We start from the raw sequence: 14,153 nt of genomic DNA on the forward strand, positions 1-14,153 counted from the left end.
AACAACACCGTAATCGCTGTCGTGCAGTGCATTCAAGTTTTTTTCTTTATTTAACTTTGGATGGTGTACTTGGCATGGAGCCAATTTTTTTTTTCTAGTACAAAACCTGTGAGACATGTGATATACCACGACAGTAGACAACTCTTCCTACAACTTACTCTTTCAATCACGTGTGGTCAAGTGTGTTCCGTTCCTATATTTTTTATCTTTAATTAGAAACTGCTGATTCACCTTATTGCATCATTTATTTAACACGACATTATTATAATTACTGACGATTTGTTTATTGTTCTAAAATTGACAAATTAGTACATTTTTGGATATTTTTGTGATATACGACTTTATACGCTTTTTTGAAATAAATATAATTAAAATTTAACTTGATATATTATCAGGATAACTCCATCCTTTTAAATGCCCTCTGGTGACACGGCGGGGAGTCTGAAAGCTTATAACGCTAAAAATTGGTTTTGATACCCGCATTTTGCTGAATATAGACAGCCAACTGTGTAGCTTTCCACTTAACAGCAGCCAAGCAAATGAAATATTCGTTCAAAGTTTTATTCCCCATTGCTTTTCAGGAATTTCTTTTTTACACCACTCCTACATGCACATTCGCTGTTCATTGGCTCTTCATGTTTTCTTCGTCATTCTAGGTAATCAATACCATGTTTTTGATTTGTAACATAATATAAAGAGTAATAAATGCTTCGGAACGTGCACAGTTTAAGCTATGGTACTGCAGAAAAATATCCTCAAATGAGTTTCCTGCAACTTGATGACTGCAAATAAAACGATGTTCTTTCTGTACTTAGCAAAATTTTTATACAACCTATCATCAAATATAAATAATTCGATCATTATCACCGGTCAAAGTAACATATAGTGGCTAATTAGAGCTACGTCAAAATATTTCCAAAATTGGTCTGGCAAAGCGGCTGGTTTTTACGTTCGTTCACGTTTCGAGGTGGGGATCGAATGTTTATTTCAATTTTTGTGGCCCTTTCAAATTCATTTACTTTTCCAGATATGTGGTTACCCAAGTTATACCTACTTAATTAACTACTGATATCATACCTGTTTTCACAGATTAGCCAAAATATGATACTAACTATTACTTCAAGTTTCATCGAAAACTAACTAAAACTATATTGTATAAAAACTTTGTTATTTTCATTGTAGATGCTTCACACCATTCTAAAATAGGCTTAAAATCTTGTAATCTTGTAAAATGCACCACTCTGGAGGGTTCGGGATTTTCAGATGGGGAGGTATAACCTATACAAGTAACTGTGGTCAGGGTTAACCGGGCTCACTTTAAGTGACTATCAGATTACACAGTAACATGCCCTTGATTCCAGAAACAGCTTTAGCTGTTATTTTTTTGGGTGAGAAAATTATACTCCATGTTGGACCCGTCAGTGCACTAATGAACGTAAAACATAGAATTCTCCCTTTTCCAAACTTCACTATCCCAGAATTATAAAATTTAGAAATGTTTCTAAGAATATGTTAAAACAATATTGGAATCGAAACAAGTACTGCTCTTAACTGTCTACGAAGGCTGACTCAAGTTCACACACAAGCTATCTATTAACTGTGTAAGAACGAAATGTCACGATAAAAGTTGTAGAAAGATCAAAGCTCAAGATGTATTAGATGTTAAATTAATTTTTGCACGTGTTGCTTTATTTATTTTGAAATTTTAGGAATTAAAGTCGATATCGAGTTTCACTTTGATGAAGTTTCAAGTTTACTTTTTAATTTTTTCTCTAATGGTGACCTGTGCCATCGACATGTTTATTGCAAACTAACACTGATACTCATGTGTGAAAATACTTCATTTCTAGCTTCAATTGATAATATATATAAACATACGTGCACTGGTAATCGAGTGATGTGTAAGATGCATCCAGTCAGATAATTTTAGGTCTCATTTAAAGTTACTAATATATAAAGCTGATATGCATATTGATAGCCCTATACAGTCTACAGACTTTTCCTTACACTTAGGTTGCGTACAAACCACCGTTCATGATTTTTAGTTCTAAATTCTTCATTTTTCATTGTCTTAATATTTTGAATTTTATACGACATGAAGAATGGAGTTTTCTCCTTCAAACTTCTCAAAGTTTAACAGTTTCAGATAAGTTTGTTTGTTTATTTGTTTGTGAATTTCGCACAAAGCTACACGAGGGCTATCTGTGCTAGCCGTTCCTAATTTAGCAGTGTAAGACTAGAGGGAAGGCAGCTAGTCATCACCACCCACCGCCAACTCTTGGGCTACTCTTTTACCAACGAATAGTGGAATTGACCGTCACATTATAACGCCCCCACGGCTGGGAGGGTGATCATGTTTGGTGTGACGGGGATTCGAACCCGCAACCCTCGGATTACGAGTCGAGTGTCTTAACCATCTGGCCATGCCGGGCCTAGCAAAAAGTAAATCGATCTTTTTAAACTTCGTTACTTGAAAACAAAAATATCTGCATGCAATTGCAGATGATGTTTCATGTGCACCAGTGAATGAGATGTCCCTTTGTTTTCCATTCCAGAAATTTCAAACTAATAAACCATGTCGTTACAAAAACTCAACATAAAATACTCAGCTGTGAATGCGAAACACATTTAATACAAAATTGTAAACTTACTCCATTAAAAATTAACAATAAAATAGTAGGTACTGTATGGTTTCAGATCACATTTGTTAGAAATATGACGATCCTTATTGGAACATTATATGTATCACGACTGCAGCAAAAACAAAGTCACGTTGAAACGGCATTCTTCCAAACTACATTTTGACATTGGCGTTATGTAGATAGTGTGACGTCACCGAAAATTTATCGTATTTAGGAAGGGTATGTAACAGTCTTTTATGACGCGAAATCTTTATAAATTCATATTCTGAATGTGTCTTCAGGTCGTTGATTTTAAATTTTCATAAGCAGATATGCGTTGTACTTAAAGGCATTGTGAAAAAACGAATATGGATCAACTTGGATTGAGAAGACTATCCAGAAAGAGACTTATAATAAGTCGTACTCCAGCTATAGCATGCTAAATATGAGTCTCGTAATAAGCAATAATCCACGAACACAAGCGTGGTGGCAAAACCATCCAAGTTCCCCAGGCAACAGTACATGATATAATGAAGAATCTCTGTCTGGAAACGAGGCAGAGTAGGGATTCACCAAGGTGAGGCTTTTAGTCATACTTTCCTTTCATATATCAAATAGCTGGAGAATGAAATAGATATTTATGCTATTTCATAAAAATAAGTATGGATTTCTGTGCAATCGGATTGTTAATACAGGCGCTGAGAAGCCATTTTCTTCGTACACTAGATGGATTACGGAAAGCTAGCAAGGACGAGTGGTGTATTTTGGACGAATACTTTTGTAATATAAATATCCTGCAGAATTATTGTCAAGATGCATGATCGTCAGATAGTTTGGATGTTGCGACATAAACTGTAACAAAGTAGTGCGGCTTCAAAATATAACGTACTCAATTATGTACTTCTGAAAATAACATATGAGACAACTTTTACCAACAATAAACTATCTTTTCTCTACAGTACGTTTGTACAAGTGCAAAGATATATCTATTTTCACTAATGTATATGTGGAAGTACGAGAAGACAAATAATGCAAACTATTTTTCACTTCTTATAACTTATAAAAATATAACCGATCCAAAATTTCACCACCTAAACAACTTTCCATTCACTGTTTAATGAGTTTATCCAAGTCTATAAAATGCTTAAAAGCTTTTCAGTTACGTTTTAATTATGATCCATAAAAACAAACCAAAGGCCATTACCATTACTATGTTTCTTATAACAAAGCCACATCGGGCTATTTGCTGAGCCCACCGAGGGAATCGAACCCCTGATTTTAGTTAGTGTTGTAACTCCATAGACTTACCGCTGTACTAGCGGAGGGCAAACCAAAGACTTTTTTTTATAGTTTACTGAAATCTTGTCAGAAGGTCAAAATCTCCCCAGAGACCAAATTTCAGCAAGTCCTGACCACAGTATAATACAATACAAACCCTTATATTGTTACATCAAAACTTTCATAAATAGATTTTAAAAATCTATTAACTCTTTTCCCGACAGTCAAACATTTCATGCCTAATACAACATAAATCAATTTCTTTCTCTACAGTTTCGGCGTTGATTGCACAAAAGAATTTGTTTGTTTGTTTTGGAATTTCGCACAAAGATACTCGAGGGCTATCTATGCTAGCCGTCCTACTGCTAAGTAGCAGTATAAGACTAGAGGGAAGGCAGATAGTCATCACCACCCACCGCCAACTCTTGGGCTACTCTTGTAGCAACGAATAGTGGGATTGACTGTCACATTATAACGCCCCCACAGCTGGGAGGGCGAGCATGTTTAGCGCGACGCGGGCGCGAACCCGCGACCCTCGGATTACGAGTCGCACGCCTTACGCGCTCGGCCATGCCAGGCCGCACAAAAGAAGGTGGGTGACCTTTGAAAGAGAGTTACCTTCAGCTGTAGTGGATGAATTAATTTAACAATATTTAAGGGAAATGATCAAGACTGGGTTTGTGTTTTTGTCTTGTTGTCCTCAAACATTATGTTAAGAAATAAGTCCTATCTAAATGTTCGTATTCCACAGTATAATTTTTTTACATTTTTCAGAAATGAATTTTCCGCATTCATACCTCTTCTAATTTCAGAGAACCACAAAATGAGCTTTCTTCACGACTTATCATCACCAGAAAAGTGTGAAATCATTGCCCCAATTAACTATCCAAATTGCCGATACGAATAATAACCAACAAATGGGCCTATAAGCCCCATGCACCAACACCATCCTTCCACAATGAAAAGAAATATTTTAACATTATTCTTTATTTTCATGTCAAAACCATTTTTAAAAACTCTATTTTTCACTAATTCTAATTTACTATCTTACGTAACCCTACAGCTAATAATTTCTAAAAGTCTAGAATTATATCTATCAAAATGTCCTCGTATAAACAGACAAAGAAAATAAACAGAAGCCTTATAAAATGAAATTAAAATAACAAAACAGGAAAACCCCTTTTACATGCTCAATAAAATTCATAACTTCCACATTTCTATACGTAATACTGGATACCTTTAAAAATTATTTCAAATCGTTGCTTACAAAAAAATTATGCTTCGTTTAGAATTTGTATGATTTTGTTTCCAGTTACAGTAATTAATGTAAATGGGAAAAAGCAGTAGTCATTATAATGCAATATACAAAGGTTTCATATAATTTCGTAGTTCTAATGCAATGTTATCAAACTAATTACTGAACTGGTTTTGCAAGATTTAAAATCAACTTCCACTTTAAATTTTCTTTCACTCACATAATTGATTTAAAGACCAAACTGATTACCCACAAACTCTGTTAAACTAGTGGACTACAGGTCTTCATTTCAACCCCAACCCCCAGTGACATGATGTAACACTGCGCTTATTTTCAAACAAACAAATAATTTCAAACATAACAGTTTTCAAAAATGATTCGAAAACGTTGACTTATTTGGTAGGTAAACCAGTACTGAACATACATATAAGGTATATTAGCTCTAGCATACTGTGCGCAGAGCAGTGATCAAAGTTGGTATTTTCACTTGCACTAGACACCTATCCTCATACTGTTAATGCAGTCCTTCTAAACATTTGAAAGATTCGTCCATCTAAATCTGAAGACAGTAAAACACTTAATAGAAGACTTCAAGGTTGATAATTTCAACACTGAGACTTCTTTTTAAATTGAACGTTAACTTGTACAGTACCATTGGACGCAGGTTCGCGCCCGAGTCGCGCCAAACATGCTCGCCCTCCCAGCCGTGGGGGCGTTATAATGTGACGGTCAATCCCACTATTCGTTGGTAAAAGAGTAGCCCAAGAGTTGGCGGTGGGTGGTGATCACTAGCTGCCTTCCCTCTAGTCTTACACTACTAAATTAGGGACGGCGAGCACAGATAGCCCTCGAGTAGCTTTGTGCGAAATTCCAAAACAAACAGTACCATTGGTAACAGGATTCAGTACTGAATTACCAGATCACTCAAACTACCAACGAGTCTATCAGTATATTCTGATATGACTTTGTTCCAGAAAAAAGAAAGTTTCAGTATTTATTTACTTCCTTGCAATAGTTTGATATTGTACTTACTACAAAACTAGGCTGACCAGATTTTCAAACCATAAAACTGAGACATGCCCAGATTTTCAGATCTTAAAATTGTGCCCTTTCTTTATGTATGTAAGAGATACCATCAAGTTAAAAATCTATGTTTACTTACGTTTGCTTTTCTGGCAAGTGACTGGTTTTGAGCAACTTCGTACTGGCCATGAATTTGTCGTAAAATTCAGAGCAACTATCATTCACTTTTCGACCCGGTAAAATTTCATGTGCTCAGTGACGTATGCAATAGTGATATCATGTGGTCTGCTACAGCCTGACGTATCTCCAGCTAGGCCTACAGCTGTTAAATCTAACTGCGTGATTTGACGAAAGTAGTTCACGGCTTGACGATGGATGCTGTTCAACAGTTGCCCCCATTCAAATAGTCTATTAAATTTGAAGTATGTATGCGCAAATAATCCTTTGTATAGTTTTATGCAAAACATTTTAAGAAAAAGGAAATTTAAAAAACAGTTGTTGCTGAAACTAGATACTTCGAAACCTTCTCAGGAAACTGCTGGAAAGTATCAAGGAACTGGCTGTTAATATTTTTCTCTCATTAATATCATATCTTTGCAACCGTTACCGATGAGTTCAATTGTAACAAGCGCCCGGCATGGCCAGGTGGGTTAAGACGTCTGACTCGTAATCCGAGGGTCGCGGGTTCGAATCCCAGTTGCACCAAACATGCTTGCCCTTTCAGCCGTGGGGGCGTTATAATGTTACGATCAATCCCACTATTCGTTGATAAAAAGTAGCCCAAGAGTTCGCGGTGGGTGGTGATGACTAGCTGTCTTCCCTCTAGTCTTACACTCCTAAATTAGGGACGGCTAGCGCATATAGTCCTTCAGTAGCTTTGCGCGAAATTAAAAAAAACCAAAAACAAATGTAACGAAGACTGACTACCTATTCCATAATCATAAATTATTTTTTATTTGAATTTTTAAAATTTTCTCTTATAGCTTTTCAAGAAAGGTCTGTTTAAGCCTGTCTCTAACTTTCAACTGATATACAAAAAGGAACGTAGCTTGTCCAAACTGTTATAACGTACCCCCAAATTTTCTGCTCAGGAGACACGAACACTAAATCTTCGAATTGACAGCATAAGATTGTTTTCTATTAGACTGTGTCTGACGTCTGTATTATTATAACTAGTGGAAAATATACGACGAGTACATAAAATAAAGAAATGTGCTTGAACATATCATTTCAAGAGGGAATATTCAATAGCCACGGTACTTGAAATTATGTTAGACATGATTAAAATAAATTATTCTGATACCTCCCCTTTTATTAGCTATATTTATTGTGGGCCTGCAACACCAGAATCAATTTTATCACTCATTTGGATCTTTTCTAGCCTACCCTGAAATTGAAATTATTTTAGGCATAATTAGAGTAAATTAATATATGAGACCTTAGGCGTGGTCAGATATACCAGTCGAAAGGATTTGATCTACTGAATTCAAAACTGTAATTAAATCTCAAAGTCGAGGGATGACAGAGCTATAAGCTATAACTTTGTGCTTGGAAAATTCGAAGCTTTTCTAAGAAAGCCCGACACGGCCAGGTGGTTAAGGCATTCGACTCGTAATTTGAGGGTCGCGTGTTAGAATCCTCGTCACACCAAACATGCTTGCCAGTCGTGGGGGTGTTATAATGTGATGATCAATCCCACTATTCGTTAGTAAAAGAGTAGCTCAAGAGTTGACGATGGGTGGTGATGACTAGCTGTCTTCCCTCTAGTCTTACACTGTAAAATTAGGAATGGCTAGCGAGATGGCCATTGTGTAACTTTGCGCGAAATTCAAAAACAAACAAACAAAATATTCTAAGAGCCGCTATACAGCGGCTAAAAATTGACTCAGAATGGAAGATTTTGAAGGCCATATGCTTGGCTTTGTATTTTCATCCTGAACAGCTCTTATGAGTACATTGGCTAAACGGCCAGGTCAGAGACCATTAGGGTTAAAAAATAGCCATCCCTCATTTTGAACTACTGACCAAAGGACAAACAGCGAGCTAGCAACATTCACTACAACAAGAACTTCGTTTGACTTAAACCTAATAACCTGATTGATTGTCCACATCCATAACTGAAAGGGCGAAGGGTGATCAGCAGAATACTGGTCACTCTTTGTCCTACGATTGAATCAAACATCAAATAGATTAAACTTGAGAGGGAACAAAGTGAAACTTTTTTCATGAGTGATACTGAAAAAAATTAAATCTACACCAAATGAAGAACGTTGTGAAACGATTAATTCGGACCAATCATATTACATTTGCGTGTATAGACCTATACATAATATGATGCTAAAAATAACCACCTATTATACAGGTTGTTATTTGTTCCAATAAGTTAAAAGATAGGTAAAACTTTTCGCCATCTAGACTTATGAAGTTTATAAAAATCAGGTGATTAATTTTTCGGAGTTTATTTATTATCGAATTCACATTCATTAAAGGAAGATTTACTCAATAGTATTCTTGTTTTTGTGATTCGTTACCATACATGCTTAACAAGTATCATTACTGCATGAAAAAATAATCGCGAAAAAAACACTCTTTCACGTTTGTTTGTCCGAAACGAAATGAGCTGTTAAATGTACATGCTGACAATGACATAAAACGATTGTGTTTTTCGAAAGTATCAGAAATAAAGTCCAACAATTCGAAGACTGTTTTCACATTTGCAGATTTTGAAAAATCTAACAGTCTGACAACGTGTTTACAAATAACTCGTTGTTTTACATTTCATAACAGATCTTATAATGAATAAATACAAACCCCACGAATGCAGCCTTTAGCTTGGCAGGTATCTCGTGTTATTTTCACTTTATTTCACACAACCTGACTTGGGATCTAAAGAGTTATGTTATTGAAGAACAATTGCTTTTCTTTGTTCTAACCTGAACACAATTAATTATGCATTCTGTGCCGGCTTTTTTCTTTCCACTAAAAAATGAAAATAATGTAACCTATTTTCTCACGAGATGTCGTATCGATATGTTCACTTATTTTATAATTACTCTGCAACTTATACAAATAATCATTTTTGCTTCTAAAAGAGAACGTTTTGAATATTCCAATATTAAAGATTTGTTTAATCATACTACTAAGGTGTAAAAATAGTAATAAATGATATTTCTTAAGCAATCAAAAGGGTTAGTACTTATGGTTGTTGCTACGCATAAACTTACAGAATGGGTTATTTGTACTGTGCCCATCGCGAACATCAAAACCAGAATTTTATCGTTATCAGTCCTTAGACTTAGTGCTGAGCCACCAGAAGACGGAAATGACAAAAAGATAAGTAATATTCTTATTGTTTAAAAAACGATTATTCGCAACTTTCATGAAATGCCTTCCTCCTCCAGTAACTTAGCAGTAAGTCTGAGGGTTTTTACTCTACAAATCGGGTTTTGATGATCGAAGTGGGCACAGCACAGGTACATACATTGTGTATATTTCAGCTTTGCAACAAACAAAATTACTTTAAATTACCTCACCAAGAGACATCTCTCGGGGAACTTACGAATAAAGAAACATGTGTGGTCAATTAATTGGGGAGAAGTGAAACTAAAGTATCCCTAAGAAAAAACAAATTAGCATAAAATTTAAGAAAATCTGAAATTCTATGTAGTAAATATTTTACTTTGTTTAGGCTAGGGAGAAAACGTTCGGTGTCATTGTATTACTACTACGTATATATATATTTATATGTCATAAAAGCCATGGTACGTCATAACTAATGACAGTCAAATAACGTATTTGGTATGCCTTTGAAATACAACATCTTTCAACAAGAACTTGTACTTTGTTTTAAGGCGTCTTTTGTATGTTTATTAAAGTTTTTCCGTTTTCTAAACACAGTGGCAGTTGGAGATTATATTTATTGTGAAGTTAAAGAATTTATGTTTACGGTGAATTTGTGATAGAAATCAACAAATAATAATATTAGAGTTTCTGTTTCATAATTCTTTGTATGTAGATCCAATATAAGGAGCATAATCAATAATACTAAATATTATTTATGATTCGTTATTTATTAAGTTTGTATTTCTATACACTTTGAACAATTTACATAATTCGCACGTGGAGAAAGCAGACAAGCAACAGAAAATGTGGTTAACCAGGGTACTTCCCTACCTGCAAAATATTGTCTTCGAAGTGATGAAGGTTCAGTGTTGTAAAATTCATTAACTGATGATTTAAAATAATTAAAAATAAGTCAATAGCACCTTTTTGTAACTATGTCACTTTGATTGCAGACTCGAAATATTATTCAAATCAAATACAAATTAACAAGCGTTTTTTTATGGTTTTAATACTCCCAAAGTGAAAATACCAAAAGCGTTATCTTGTTAATATTAAGGTACACTATCTTTTCATATTAGAATGTAATTGATTGCTATATACATCTAAATTCTACAATACACTGTTCTTGCGTAAGAAAGTGATTTTATCCATATCTCAATGTTAAATTACACTGTATCTTTACATTATAAAGTCATTTTATTATTCACATCGTCATATTAAAAATTAAAGTACACTATGTCTCTGCAGTATCGGCCCGGCATAGCCTGGTGGGTTAAGGAGTTCGACTCGTAATCTGAGGGTCGCTGGTTCGAATCCCCGTCGCACCAAACATGCTCGACCTTTCACGGTACCTCCCACTATTCATTGGTAAAAAAGTAGCACAAGAGTTGACGGTGGATGGTGATGATTAGCTGCCTTCCCTCTAGTCTTACACTGCTAAATTAGGGACGGCTAACACAGATAGCCCCCGTGTAGCTTTGTACAAAATTCAAAAAACAAACAAACCGAAACATGAGAAAAGTGAAAAGGGGTAATCGATCGCAGACAGAAAACTGAACATTTTTCTTCATTTCATTATTTAAAAAAAAACATACTTTTTCTACACGTGAGTACTTGAAGTAACAGTTAGAATATATGATACTACTTCTCATTTATATTAATATCAATAGAAAAAACAGCCTGAATAAATGCGCATTCGTTGATTCATTTGGAACCATAATTTGTTTAATAAATAGGATTATTTCACTCTGCAAAGCATGTAGGTAGATATTCATACTTCCTTCTTCTTTCTATTCCAAAACGAGCGCATAAACGTTCCAAGCAAGAAATAAAACCATGGACTGGCAGTTAATATTATTGTTATACCTATTTTAAATCACATAACTCAATTTAATTTGTATACCCTGGTGAGATAGTGGTAAACTTCCAGGTTTCTATTTTTTCTTCCAATTTAAGCTCTTCACCCCTGATAAAAATTTGAGTTTTGGAGCTTTTGTTCTACACTTCATAAAGTTTTCACTGTTATTAGTTACACGTGAGTTTAGAGTTAACATACATTTACATTACGATACAAAATCGTTTTTTCCTTTTTCCAATAACTTCAGAGCTTTTAAACTTCCACTTCGGTGCATCTGAGAAAGTAGGCTTAGCTTGTTCACCGAATGACCTTTCCTTGTCCTGATGAGGGACCTGATTTTGGTAATTCTTCACATCGGAAATGGTTCCTGGACCATTTGGAGGGCTACCGTTGACGGTAACATGAATTTCCACTTTCACGGATTCACTAACAGAGGCAGAAGAGTACTCTCTTTGACAAACGTTTAAGTCACTCTGGGACACAGAACCATCTCCAGCTCTTAGCTCGACTTCTGTTAAACGTTTTTGTGGTTCATTCACTGATTCCTTCACTCCCTCTTTGCTTTTAAACCTGAACGACTCACACGTTTCACCATTTGTTTCCATATTTTCAGAAGAAACAACTGAGATGACGTCATTTTCAAGTGTTTTACAATTCTCGCTTTCTTTACTATTTAACTTCTCTTTTATTTGTTGATCTCCCTAATTTCCAAGAAACAAACGACTTTTTAGTTGGAAACTATTCGCACCTATTCTTTAACATAAATACTCATTAGCAGGACAACATCTTAAGTAATATATATAAATATCAAATCTCTAAATTCTATAATATTTTTCTTTTTGTTTTCATAAAGAACTTACTATAAATGTTTAAATAAATGAGAAGAATTCAAACGTAATCAGAGAAAACCAGTACCTTCGTTGTAAAATATTTAAACCAATACTTTAATAGGTCATTTAAGCTTAGTAAAACATTATGTTGATTAATTAACAGTTACACCTGATGGGTCTCATTATCTTCGTTGTAAGTCACTTCGACTTGAGGGTAATGTTACTTTATTAAATAATTAAATCTTGAAAAATATATGCATGCACATTTACTGTTGTTAAAAACAAGACTGGAACAAACTGAAGATTTAAGGAGGTGCGATATTTTCAACTCGACTGTTGCAAGCTGCCACGACATCATTGACTTTTGTAGAAAAGTCCCGTACTACATCGTGTTCTCATGTTTTATTACCAGTACGTTTCGTTTTGTATTTTTACGATCTGGTAAACCACTTTGTGGGCCCGTCATGGCCAGGTGGTTAAGGCGTTCGACTCGTAAGCCGAGGGTCGCGGGTTCGATTTTCTGTCGCACTAAACATGCTCGTCCTATCAGCCGTGAAGGCGTTATAATGTAACGATCAATCCTACTACTCGTTGGTAAAAGAGTAGCCTAAGAGTTGGAGGTGGGTGGTGATGATGACTAGCTGCCTTCCCTCTTGTCTTACACTGCTAAATTAGGGACGGCTAGCGCGGATATCTCTCGAGAAGCTTTGCGCGAAATTCATAAACTAACAAACAAACAAACAAATCATTTTACAAAATCAGTTCATGATGTAAACCAATTTTACAGCTACACTACTAATTTAAACTTTCCACCAAGAAAATGTAAAGTGGATTCAGGTACACATTCAGCCCTTAACATTTTTTTGGGCTACTTGGTGTTTAAATACTGCTGGCAGTAGAATCCTTTTTATGACTATACCTTCAGAAACATGCCATCATCGGTTTTTACACTACTTCAGTTTATTCCTCATATAAGAAGTCACAGACATTCTGTCTTAACGTTTTTACAGTATTCTCTAGTTCCTTTACTTTTTTACGCACTATGGTTTTAAAACATCTTTAGGCAATATAAAAGGTGCCATTATCTTTGCACATGTATCAGAAAGTTGTGGAATGCTGTATGAATGACAAATGTCGTCAACATACTATCTACACTGAGATTGTTTAAAACCAACGTGAAATTTTTCAGCCACTTTTTCCACAAAAATAGATTAACCATCGAGCAACAAGTATGGATCACATTATAAACCCCTGTACCCGATCATAAGTGAAACCATTAAAGCATAAAATTATATTTCCAAAATTTGTCAGCTTACAAGAGAGCTATGTTTAACCAAGAAGAAAAAACGAACTCGTTTAATTTTTCAATATAATACTTGTAATGAAATGTTAATGTAAATAAACTCCCTACTGACCACGAACACGTTAACATGACTGTTAATGTAGAGGAACTCCCTACTGACCACGAACACGTTAACATTACTGTTAATGTAGAGGAACTCCCTACTGACCACAAACACGTTAACATTACTGTTAATGTAGAGAAACTCCCTACTGACCACGAACACGTTAACATTACTGTTAATCTAAAGAAACTCCCTACTGACCACGAACATGTTAACATTACTGTTAATGTAAAGAAACTCCCTACTGACCACGAACACGTTAACATTACTGTTAATGTAGAGAAACTCCCTACTGACCACGAACACGTTAACATTACTGTTAATGTAGAGAAACTCCCTACTAACCACGAACACGTTAACATTACTGTTAATGTAGAGAAACTCCCTACTAACCACGAACACGTTAACATTACTGTTAATGTAAAGAAACTCCCTACTGACCACTAACATGTTAACATTACTGTTAATGTAAAGAAACTCCCTATTGACCACGAACACGTTAACATTACTTTTAATGTAGAGAAACTACCTACTGACCAC

The 14,153-nt window shown here is 35.2% G+C and overlaps 1 protein-coding gene across 1 annotated transcript in view; it reads right to left on the reverse strand.

The window, feature by feature from the left end:
- Positions 1-10,226: 10,226 nt before the first annotated feature.
- Positions 10,227-14,153, reverse strand: part of LOC143250892 (protein phosphatase 1 regulatory subunit 16A-like) — a 49,087-nt gene continuing 45,160 nt past the window's right edge. Inside the window, exon 10 of the mRNA XM_076502049.1 lies at positions 10,227-12,078. Coding sequence (XP_076358164.1) covers positions 11,578-12,078 — 501 coding nt within the window. The 3' untranslated portion in view covers positions 10,227-11,577. The remainder of the gene's footprint in view (positions 12,079-14,153) is intronic.

Source organism: Tachypleus tridentatus, chromosome 5 (assembly GCF_004210375.1).
Source record: "Tachypleus tridentatus isolate NWPU-2018 chromosome 5, ASM421037v1, whole genome shotgun sequence".
In the NCBI taxonomy this organism is placed as follows: Eukaryota; Metazoa; Arthropoda; class Merostomata; order Xiphosura; family Limulidae; genus Tachypleus; species Tachypleus tridentatus.